We start from the raw sequence: 12,170 nt of genomic DNA on the forward strand, positions 1-12,170 counted from the left end.
ATGGATCAGAGTTTGGCAGAGGTATCAGGCAGCAATGTAGGGAAAGGGACATTTTCTTTCAATATGCACAGAATGGTTAGGGAAGGGCATTTGTCACTTTGGTTCTTCTCCTTCAATCCACTGAGCAGCAACAACAGTAAGTGATGACATCAGAAAGAAAAGCATCTACAGAACTAACAAATGCAAACACTTGACAGGTGAAAAAGCTTTATTGAAGCACACATACATTTCAGGGGGTAGAGAACAAAGGAGCAAGTTACAGCCCAGGATCCCAAATGATGCTTTCTGTTACAATATTAATCCACACCCACACCAAACCTTTTAAAAACACTCCTCTATTCAGTTCACATGTACAATAGAAACCACTGCAGCCACCCCTAGTCCAGTGGCCTTATAGGAGAGTCAGCTAGCAGACTCTACCAAAAGGGATTTCTTCTCCAGTATACACTCCTTTTACAAACAACTCTGTGTAGATACTGTTGCAAGAATAACAAGGTCAGTTTGGTACAGTGAGTTTCAGAAAATGAACCTTAGATCACCAGACCCTTCTTAGAAAGGTCTCAGCACACCACACCCATGTTACATCTAGGTCAAGTATAGGAAACAACAGAAAAAATAGAAAGTGAAACCACTTCACGAAGGAAGTCAGAATAACTGGGAGATTCTCTGAACATATTCTCTTGGAGCCCTAACCGTGCCCAGTCTGGAGAAACACTGGGCCAGTTTAGACAGTACTTGGCTATTCTGGCTGCTGTAATGGTATGTCCATCATATTCTGTGTGGTACCACACTGCAGACACAAATGCTAAGAAAGATGTGGTATATGAGAGTGACGATATCTTGTCTTTTATTAGAGAAATGAGGAGCTGTCCAACAAGAGCTGTATCTGTATAAAATGCAAAGATCCAGCATGGGCTGGGAGACATTTCACTGTCAGTCCCTCTGGTCCTATGAGACCACTGAGAAGCCATTGTGGACATGTCCATGATTCAGTCAAAAGGCCACTATCTAATTAAAGTGTTTTTCTTTTTTTTCTTTTTTTTTTTTTTAATTTTTTTTTCCCCAACGTTTACTTATTTTTGGGACAGAGAGAGACAGAGCATGAACGGGGGAGGGGCAGAGAGAGAGGGAGACACAGAATCGGAAACAGGCTCCAGGCTCTGAGCCATCAGCCCAGAGCCTGACGCGGGGCTCGAACTCATGGACCGCGAGATCGTGACCTGCGCCACCCAGGCGCCCCTTAAAGTGTTTTTCTAAAGAAGCTCCATTATAAGGGTCCCCTAAAGGTCTAGGGAAGGTGTATGGAGCTTGAGGAAACAGGAATTTTCTTAGCATTTAAAAGAAAACAATTAGACCAAAGTAATATGGAAATTGCTTAAAAACAATAAGAGTTAAAAACCAAGTTCCAGAAATATATCAAAGTAAAAATAGAGTTCAAAACATAAATTGGAAAGGAAAGGGCAGACCTACTCACCTCTCTCCCATCTTCTCCTGTCTTTAGTAACCCAACCCTGCTTCCCAGAGCCCTGGCCTCAGACCTGTACAAATGTCAAAGGTAGACAGGGCTTCCTGGGGAAGTAGGAAAAGAATTGCAAGACAGGAGATAAAAACTTGTTTTAAAGGATTTTTAAGCTAATTAAACATCATAAAGATAAAAGAATGGACTCTGGAAATATACTAGATTATGCACAAATGAAAACATTTTAAACAGACCCTTATTCTTGAGTCTGCTTTAAAAAGAGGAACAAACTTTCATCACTCTAACATAATGAGATTTGTAGAAACATATGTTTATTACACACACATACATAACACACATGCATACACACACATACATACACTAAATATAAATCTTTGCTCTTGGTTTCTTCGCTTCCTCTGACTTGCCCTGGACAGGACAAGACCTGCATAGAAGGACAGGGGCTCATAAGCTCAGCTTCTGCTTGGCCATCGAGGAACGGAGCTGCAAAGTCCCTTCCGCCCAAGACCCTGGGTACTGTCGCATCTTCTGCCACAGGCTCACTTCTTCCCCAGTCGAGTCCATCCAGTCTACCACTTCCCCATTACTGATCCCTGAGGAGAAACACCAGAAGAAGCTGAACAGGGAACCCACTCCACAGCCCACCAGAAAAGAAGGGTTATACAGCAAGGGTAGCCATCCTGTAAAAGACAGTGTGCTACGAAGATAGGTTGCTGGGACAACAGTCTGTAAACTGCTCCTTGTTGACCCCGAAAAGCTATTTCTGTGCTCTTGAGACTCTATCAGGAGACTTCAAGTTGATGAAATGGGACTCCAAACAGCACATGGTAGCTTCAGACCTCTTATTCTGGGGCCATTACAGAGCTCTAAGTGTCTGATACCTCATGCCAGAGCTACTGCCCTGCTGTTATTGCCAACTTAACTGAAAAATTAAAAAAAAAAAAAAAAAAAAAGGAAGCAGCAGCAGCTGAACACCTTTTTCTCTAGCTGTAGATTCCAGGACTAGAGTTCAGATTGTATGTGGCCTCATTCCTATTCTTTTGTACACTCATTTTTTCAACAAACATGTATTGAGTGCCTACTGTATACCAGGTACTCTTCTGGGCTCTGGAGATACAGTGGTGAACAAAAAAAGTTCTGCCTTGCAGGCAGCTTATATTTGGACAGGGAAAGCAGGAAATATACAAGCAAGTCAAGATACTTCAGATAATGAGATATATGTCATGAAGTAAATAAACAGGATGATCTGTAGTGCCTAGATCAGGGCCTTGTTTAGATGGAGTGGTCTGAGGGCCTGTCCAAGGAGACATTTGGGTTAAGCTCTGAAAGATGGGAAGGAGCCTGACTGAGGTTAACTATAATTGCAAAGACTATGAAATTGGAATAAGTTTGGTATATTTGGAGAGCAGAAAGAATCATTGTGCTTGGAGCATGGCTGAGCAAGCAAGAGAGTGATATAGGATGGGTCATAAAGGAACAAAGGGTCCAGAATCTATAGGGGCCTGTCAGAATGGCAAGAACTTTGGACTGTCTTCTAAAGTACAGTAGTAAGCCACTGAAGGGTTTTAAACAGGAGACTGATATGACCCGGCTTACATTTGTAAAAACATCATTCTAGACACTTTGTGTTAAATGCTTTGTATGACTTATTAATATACAAGTAGTATTAAAAGCTGCAGGCATGCAGAGACTATAGAGAGGGGAAAGAGGATTCAAGACTAAGTCTTGAAAAGCACCAATATTTAGAATGGGTAGAGAATGGGAAACCCACAAAGAAAAGTGTAGTATCAGTAGAAGCTAAGTATTTTAAGAAAAGGGGAGTGATCAGGGTGCCTGGGTGGCTCAGTCAGCTAAGTGTCCAATTTCGACTTACGTCATGATCTCACAGTTCATGGGTTTGAGCCCCGTGTCAGGCTCTGTGCTGACAGCTCAGAGCCTGAAGCCTGCTTTGGATTCTGTGTCTCCCTCTCTTCTACCCCTCCCCTGCTCACACTCTGTCTCTCTCTCCTTCAAAAATAGACATTAAAAATTAAAAAAAAAAAAAAGAAAACAGGAGTGATCGGCTATGTTAAATAGCATGAATATTCTTGTAAGATGAAAACAAAATTTTGTCATGAGCAATTGCTCAGTGAAGTGGTCAGACAGAAGCAAGATCACAGTGGATTGAGCACTAAAAGAGATGTGAGGAAGTAGAGACAATTTAAGAAATTAGAAGGGGGATGTGGGGTCAATAAAAGATTTATTTCTGTTTCTTAATATTGGAAATACCAGAGGTTATCTGTGTTCACCTCCAGGAGGGAGGCAGAGAGAGTGCAAGTGATCAGACAGGAGAGAGAAGAGATTCCAGAAGTGAGGTTAGGAAGGTGAGGGTGTGATCCAGAACACTTGTAAAGAGCTTGGCCTTTGCTAGAAAGGACCCTTGTTTCCTTATAACACAATGGAAGATGGAAATTATAAGTACAGATACAGGTAGGTTTTTAGACTTTTTTGGTGGTAGGATGATGGCATTCTTGGCCATCAGGGTCACATTTATCTGTACAGATAACAGTGCATGAGCTCAGCCTTCCCCTAGGTCTGCACATAGTAGGCATTCAGTAAATATTGTCCAAAGGTTAACTGAAAGGAAAGAAGACAACTCTTGTTATAGAGGAGCTTTGAAGGAAGGGGGCTGGGTATAGTAGGAGTGAAATATATAAGAGGCCTTTAAAATAGTCAGGATGGGAGAGAGGCTCTCACCAGTGCCAACACCCAGCCTGACCCCTCCCAGGAAGTCATTGCTGGCCATGGGCTCCCGGTCCCACACAGTCAGTTCCAGGCACATGTGTTGTAGATCTTCTAGCCTCACGCCATTGTAGACAAATGTATGGTTGTAGTGGGGATTCAGAGTCTTCTTCATCACAGGAGTTTTACGCTTACTGGCCTTGTTCCTCATGGGAAGGAGGTATCTGGCAGAGGATGGGGAGTAATCAACAACCTACTCAAACCTGGCAAGTAACTATCTATCTAAATTCCCCTTTCCCTAGCTAGCCCAGGCAGGTAAGTCAACATTCAGATCCGAGTACACACACTCCCTCCTTTGAATATGCTGAAGCAGAGTTCTCACTACCTCCACTAGATCATTCACCTGATTCAATTCCTTTAACCTGGAGAGAAAATTAACATAATGTTATAGTAAACTGTTATCTACACTCTACCAGACATGGGTGTTAGATATTGGATCCCATTTCTTTCTTTCTATTTATTTATTTTTTACATTCTTTAATTTAAATTCAAGTTAGTTAACATACAGTGTAATATTGGCTTCAGGAGTAGAACCCAGTGATTCATTGCTTACATATAACACTCAGTGCTCATGATTCCATTTCTATTGGACGAGGTTCTCTTTAAATAAAATCAATAGTAATAACTATAGGCCTAGCCAAACATGATTTTCAAGAGACCTTAAAAGTCAGTGGGGTGATGTATAATTTGGGGAAAGCTGGTATTGTTGAAATATTGTGGAGAACAAAGTCCTGAGTTCCTAAATCTTAATAGTCAGGGGACACAGATTTTTATTCAGGATTAATTAAAAGCATAAGTATATAAGAGAGGGAAAGTCCAGCCTATTTACCACCCTCCTCTTTGGAAATCCACACTTTGTCACAGTCCAAACTGAGCTTAGACCAGTACAGAGGTGGCTGTGGAGGCTTTGCTGTTACCTATTTTCAGGAGCAAAGTTGGTTGCTGGAGGTGGTAGGATATACAAGGATAATATCCACAGAGAAAGGTTAAATTGGGTTCATCTCTTAGCTCTCTTGTCCTAGAACTGGTTAGTTTGATGCTGGTCCAGGGACTCACCCCTTGACAAAGCTGTCTGAAGTCCCTCCTGATTTGGCAGCCGTCAGGTTCTTGGCTTCTTTGATCCACACCTGGAGCTCTCCCCCTTCCCCACCTTTACCTGTAAGGGATGTCAGCCATAGCAAGTGAGCCCCTACACCTTCAGATTTGTCTTGATCTTTATCTATATAGCACCTTCCATCCCTTGCCCCTAAAGGCAGCAAGCTTCGTGACAACTGGACCACACCTGACTTGGAGTCTTAGGACCTAACACAGTGCCTGACAGTAACCAACAGGTGCTCAATTAATAAGGACAACAGCAACAAATACTTTTAGAAAACTGGCTATGTGCCAGATCCTACATTAAACATTTAATTCTCAAAGCAACCGTATAAGATATGTACTATTATTCCTATTTTATAGATGAGAAAATGGGAATTTAGAGAAATAAATTTGCCTGAAATTTGTTGAAGAGTTTTTAAAAAGGGAACTCCTCTACCTGTGTTCTTGATCCCATGCCCACTTCATAGGACTCATCAGATGTCATCAATTTCAATCCCCACTTCCCATTTTTAATATCTGTCTCTACCAGTCCTATCCCCTCAGTCTAAATATACACTAATATCTCTTCTTCTTCTCTTCTTCTTCTTTTCTTCTTCTTCTTCTTCTTTTAAAAATTCTTTTAAAAGAAAATCTCCCTTTACCCTTATTGCCTTCTCAAACTATCCTCCATGTTTCTCCTTTCTTTCACCAACAAGTATCCTGAAAGAAAGAGCCCACATTCACTACTTCTACTTCTTTGCTTCATTCACTCAGGCTAGTTTCTGGTGAAATCTGGCTTCTGCTTCCACTTATCCACTGAATACTCAACCTAACGCCAATGCACCATGTCTTCTCAATCCTCTTTGGCCTGATATTCCAATACTATTGACGACGCCACTCTTTTCTTCTTCAATATCTTTCCTAATAACCCTCTACCCTCACTGGCTTTTCTTCCTCTCTTCATGCTTTAAAATGTTGTCCTTGCTTCTCTTCTCTAGTCATTCTGCACTCCCTTTTTGAGGATCTCTTTGATTCCCCAAGTCCTATAGATTAGACCTTGCTACAGGTATCTTTCTAAGAACTCTGGCTTCTCATTGCACAAATGGATCGAATTCAACTCCTTACCATTATGTTCAAAGCCCGTTTCAGTTAGGCACCAGCCTCATCAACAATTCCAGCCCCACTCCTGTAACTCCAGTGCCACTGATCTTGATCCCATGTCACTACCTCACTACTTACATACAGCCCTTTACCATGCCTTTTTAAAGGCATTTACCATGCCTTTTTGAAACCTTTGCTCCTGCTATCTCTTCTGGAACTGCCCTTCTACCCCATCCACTTCCTTTTCTTCCTGGTAAAATCTTAAGTCCAGTTTCATCCTTACTTCTTCTTTGAAGCTCCCCACATATAACCAAAGAGAATTCAGGACTCCCATTATCGGTGGTCTTTTACTGTCTGTCTTTCTTGCTAAACTAAGCTCTTCAGGGGAAGACAAATATGTCTTATTCATCTACATATCCACAGTCACTAGCACAGTGCCTGGTGTGTTGATTCACTCTTCCTCAACCTTGACCTTCCTCTCCCTCATACTTCACTACCTCTTGCAACCACCCGTTCTCACCCCCGAAGTTTCTGTTCTATTCTGCCCTCTTAATAGCTTGCCACAGCTAGACCAAGTTCAAGTCAGTTTAATAGCCTAAAAAAATAAGTGCTAACCCTAAAATATTCCCTTCTGGCTTAAAACAATGCAGAAAAGCCTTACTCAGTAAAGGAATCTTCCCCAGAAGATGATCCAGGGAGCCTCTCAATCTGGTCTCTCCAACAGTGCTAGCCACCAGCTGCACTATCTCACAGACACCCCATAGAAAACACTAAGGGCTAAATCCAGCACACACACCCCAAACTCACTCTTTTTCCGGTCACCTCCAACAGGGAGTTTGGAGGCGGGGATGTATTTCAGTGAAACCACCAACTCGCCTTTGTGTGATGGCAAGCCAGTCGGGGACTCAGCACTGATCTGAAACACAGGGAAACCCGACAGGTCAAGCTAGGCTTCTCAGGAGTTGTTGAGACCTCTCGCTAAGGAGATTCTAAAATTAGCCCTAAGAACAGCTTCATAATGTAAGAGAATCCAGCTTGTGAATACAATCCAGGGTCCCAAGGCCATGGCAGCCACAGGTTTCCAAGGCAGTTCCTTTAGAAGGAGCTGCAGAAGAACCAACAAAGTCTTCCACAATTCCCACTATTTTGCTAATTTGGGGATACAGTTACTAGATTCCAAATACCCTCAAAGGTCTTCCAGCAAAGTTGCCACACAAACTCACAGGGACTGACACCATGGTGAAGAGTCTTGCTATCAACATCGTTAGTAAGAGCCAAAAAGTGGGAACAACCCAAATGGCAATCGATATAGGAAAGGTTAAATGAGTGATTTTAATGCCATGTATGGCATATAGATTATGGCATGCAATCAAAAAGAATGCAGGGAATCCATACATGCTGACTCAGAAAGATAGCCAAGGTGTACTGTTAAGTCAGCAAAGTGAAATGCATAAAAAGTTTCCCACTTTTATTAAAATTTATTCATGTCTGTACATGTGAATATGTATGTATATAAATAATGATTATTATCACTTGTATAATAGTTACTATGTGCCAAGCACTGTTAGAAGTACTTTAAGTATATCATTTTGTGTAATCCTCAAGACAGTCCCTATGAGATAGGTACTATTATCCCCATTTACAGGTTATGGAACACAGAGGTTAAGTAACTTGCCAAGGTCATACAGTTAGCAATTGGCAGAGGCAGGATTCAAATTCAGACAGATTGGCTCCAGAGTCTATGCTTTTAATCACTATACTACACTGCATAGAAAAACCCAGAAGGATACATACAAACTTAACACTTGTTTATTCTACAGAGAGGAGTGGACTGGGGAAAGGAGAGAGGGCTTTCACTTTTTACTGTGTGTATATCTTCAGTGTCTTTTTAAAGAAAATGGTATGTATCACTCATATGATTTTCAAAGACAAAGCATAATTTTTTCTAAAGAGAGCTTGCAAAGATTTGAGGGCTAGGCGGAGGGAGCTCCACTGCAAGGATTTAAATATGTCACAATTTATAATTTTATATTTATTTACATTACTTTTGATTAATGGCTATCTCTACCACTAGAACCTCAATGCCAGGAGGACAGGAATCACCCTATTTTTGCTCAGCCTAGTATGCCTGACACTTAGCAAAGTATCTGGCACACAGGAGATGCTCCAGAAATATTTACTGAATGAATGTAAGAGTGAGTGAGTGAATGAATGAATGAATGAATGACTGGAATGAGCAGCAAGTGGCCTGTTATCTTTGGCTGCTGGTAGCAGAATTGCTTCCCTCTATTGGCTCTCTTGGCATGGTTCTTTTCTTTTTGCTTTGGTATCTAGAATGTGAGCTGGTGCAGACTAGATGTACCCTGTCATCTGCCTGTGTTCGCTGGGGGTCCTCAGCATGGAGTATACCAATGCCAGGAAAGCATAATCCCCACTGGTTTGGAAAAATGTACCACATACCCAGAATGCACAGTTTAGTGTATGGGAGAGATACAAAAGAATAGGGAAGTGGATGCCAGGAAGAGAAAACTGAATGGGAGCAAATGGATTGATTGCTAGGAGACACACACACATGCACGCACGCACGTAAAGATAGATCAGAGACAATAAATGTAAAATGTTTTAAGTTAAAATAGTTATGTAATACTGGAGTAGTCTTTTTTGATGTTTATAAATGTCTACAGAATTTATTAACTCCTAGATCGTGAACTTCAGTAGACTCTTAAAAACTAGAGTTCAGCCTTAGCTAGAAATTGGTGTATTTTTTCAGTGGCATATTTTAAGAGCAAATGACTCCATTTTAATGCAGTTTTTTTCTTTTGATGTAAGACACATTTATTGGCAGTGCTTCATAATGGTTTATGGTGATGTTTCCAATATAATTATATCAACTGTAGGCCCCTGAGAGAATGACTTGTGTGCCAAATGCTTAAGAAATTCTAAATTTCTAATAATGTGCTATAGTTTGGTCATAATTGTTTTCCTGTTTTTATTAGTATTTAAAGGGACAGATTTAACATTGTTAATATTTTCCATGGAGGGCAGTAGCTATCAAAATATTGCATGTATTTTTCCTCTGACTCAGCAATCCCACCACCAGAAATTTCTTCTATAGTTACATTCACATAAGAAGGCCAAGACATATTACAGCATAGTTTTAACAGCAGAGAAAGCAAACAATTTATTATACAGGCACATGAAAGAATACTATACAGCAATGAAAATGAGATAGATATGTAAGTGATGACATAGAAAGAGGCCCATGATAAATAATCAATTGTTAAACGAAAACACTCAAGACATGTACATGATGAGGTTCATATAAGCCTATTTGCATAAGAAGGAAAAAAAATATAAATCCTTACGTTTATATCCATGCTGCTTAATACCAAATCTCTATGAAGATATCCAAGTAGTTGATAACAGTGTTTATTTCTAGGTAATGAAATGTACTTTTCTTTTTATACACTTCTATGTTGTTTTCATTTTTAACCATGTGCACAGAAATCCTTTTATTCTTAATTTCTTTTTTTTTTTTTTTTAATTTTTTTTTTCAACGTTTTATTTATTTTTGGGACAGAGAGAGACAGAACATGAACGGGGGAGGGGCAGAGAGAGAGGGAGACACAGAATCGGAAACAGGCTCCAGGCTCTGAGCCATCAGCCCAGAGCCTGATGCGGGGCTCGAACTCACGGACCGCAAGATCGTGACCTGGCTGAAGTCGGACGCTTAACCGACTGCGCCACCCAGGCGCCCCCTATTCTTAATTTCTTAAGCAACATATGCAGACATGGTAAAAAGCTCAAACGTCATGGAAGGGCATACAGAGAAAACAAAACTGCTCTCTCATCTCAGTCTCTCTTCCCAGAGGCAGCCACTACTACTAGCTTCTTGTCTATCTTTCCAAAGATAGTCTCTGTAACACATACTACTTTTAGCATTTAAAATGGTGGTGTAAAAAAAATTTTACCAAGGAACTTTTCCATTGAACAGTTCATATTATCAAGAAATCCTAACTCTGTTTTAGCGATCTTATCTTAACCAGAATGACAGTAACCTACCGAATGTCCATTATATGCCAGGCACTGTTATCTCCATTTTGTAGATGAGTAAACTAAGACTCACAGAAGTTAAGTGATTTACCTAAGTTATTTTATAAGAGAGGTGACTTACCCAGCTGGCAAATAACAGAACCAGGATTCAAATCCAGGTTTGCACTCAGATCCCAGGCACTACAATGCATACTGCTATATTCTCGCCTGAGATGCCATCTCCAAAGTAAAATTGTCCCTGGCTTGTGTGACAAAGAGCACAATAATTAGATCTCCATGAATTCCTTTACTTCCCACTGCTTTAGTAAAAAGATTAGCTTGGAAAAGGAGTATAGATCAGGATACACCCAAAAGGTTAGCTTGGAGAAAAGATGCAAGTTAGTATGTTAGAATATGCCCAAACTCTGGAACATTATGAGGCAAAGCTTGGCACACACATGAAAGACTTTTCAAAGGAAAACTATGGCTTCATTCTTTGCCTGGCCTACAATTGCATCTGAAATTACTGTCAAACTCAGAAGCTCCAGCAGGGTGCGCTAGAACTCTACAGAAGATTTCATTCAAAGACGCTACCACTATGTACCAGCAGAGATCAATGTAGACAATGCTACCTCAGAGCCAACTGTGTAAGTTGTGAAAGCAGACTACCTTCCCATGTAAAGGCAAGCAATGATCCAGTTTCTTATCAAGTTTCCAGGAATCCATCTGGACCTCTGCCTCTCCAAGGAAAGTGTTTCTGCCAAAACGACCACGATGCCAAACTGAGAATTGCAAAGTCCTCTGAGCCAGAAGAGATTCTGGGATCTCATACTGTGAAAAAAAGAAGCCCAGGATGATTAGTTTGTGGTAATTCCTCAGAAAAGATTATTCAAAAATCTGAGCAACCATACCCAAAGTCCATAATCCTGAATACCAAATTACTTTAATCCCTAGGAATTCTGAATTTCCTTCATGAAAGCCTCCACTTACCCCATTTCACAAAAACCTACCCTATTCTATGGAAGGACCTGGAAAATTAATTTTTCCTTGACTGGATGAAAGAACAATGGAACATTCAAAAAGGATTGCCACAGAAACTCCTGATCCAAAATAACTTTTTAAAATATTTGTGGTCACATGAACCTCCGATTTCACAACAATCCAAGAAAGCCAGATCACCTTTGTTCTCTGGGAAGTTAGTATATGAACAGATGCCCATGGTGCATCTTCAGAAACAGACATGGCCACTGAAAGCCATGTCAACCAACTGTGTAGCAGAGGAATTGCCACATAAGACATAAGACAGGGCAAGTTCTACTCCCAGGGTCTAGATACTTACTCTGAGGGTCTCATCATATAGCGGATTGATAGTGTCCCGCTTGATGCTGGTTTTTCTTTTTCCTTGGCGGGACTTGTCAGGCAGAAGATAAGTCTTTACATATCTAGAGACCAAAGAGAGAACGGAGTCATTTGTTGTCTTTTCTGAAGCCCATTCTTCACTTCTCTGCTTTCCATATACATATGCCATGATGAAATGAAAATGTCACATCAAGTCCTCTTAGACATGTCCTTCTTGTATTTTCCCAGTCCTGGTCCATCTCCCATATCTTTCCTAACCACTCTCAGTCACACCTCCCTGTCTGCCCAGGAAGTGATAACCTCAGTTCAAGAATGCCCACATAGATGCCAGGGTCTGAGC

General features: G+C 40.8%; 1 protein-coding gene across 4 annotated transcripts in view; it reads right to left on the minus strand.

Moving 5' to 3' along the window:
- Positions 1-1,238: 1,238 nt before the first annotated feature.
- Positions 1,239-12,170, minus strand: part of SYTL4 (synaptotagmin like 4) — a 60,730-nt gene continuing 49,798 nt past the window's right edge. For 3 of the 4 annotated variants that reach the window (XM_045471553.1, XM_045471552.1, XM_045471554.1), the window contains 6 exons: positions 11,811-11,913; positions 11,141-11,302; positions 7,247-7,355; positions 5,318-5,417; positions 4,217-4,425; positions 1,239-2,073 (listed from right to left, as the gene is read on the minus strand). In XM_045471553.1, the coding sequence (XP_045327509.1) occupies positions 1,925-2,073; positions 4,217-4,425; positions 5,318-5,417; positions 7,247-7,355; positions 11,141-11,302; positions 11,811-11,913 (832 nt within the window). In that variant the 3' untranslated portion in view covers positions 1,239-1,924. The remainder of the gene's footprint in view (positions 2,074-4,216; positions 4,426-5,317; positions 5,418-7,246; positions 7,356-11,140; positions 11,303-11,810; positions 11,914-12,170) is intronic. The other variant, XM_045471555.1, reaches the window with a different exon arrangement.

Source organism: Leopardus geoffroyi, chromosome X (assembly GCF_018350155.1).
Source record: "Leopardus geoffroyi isolate Oge1 chromosome X, O.geoffroyi_Oge1_pat1.0, whole genome shotgun sequence".
In the NCBI taxonomy this organism is placed as follows: Eukaryota; Metazoa; Chordata; class Mammalia; order Carnivora; family Felidae; genus Leopardus; species Leopardus geoffroyi.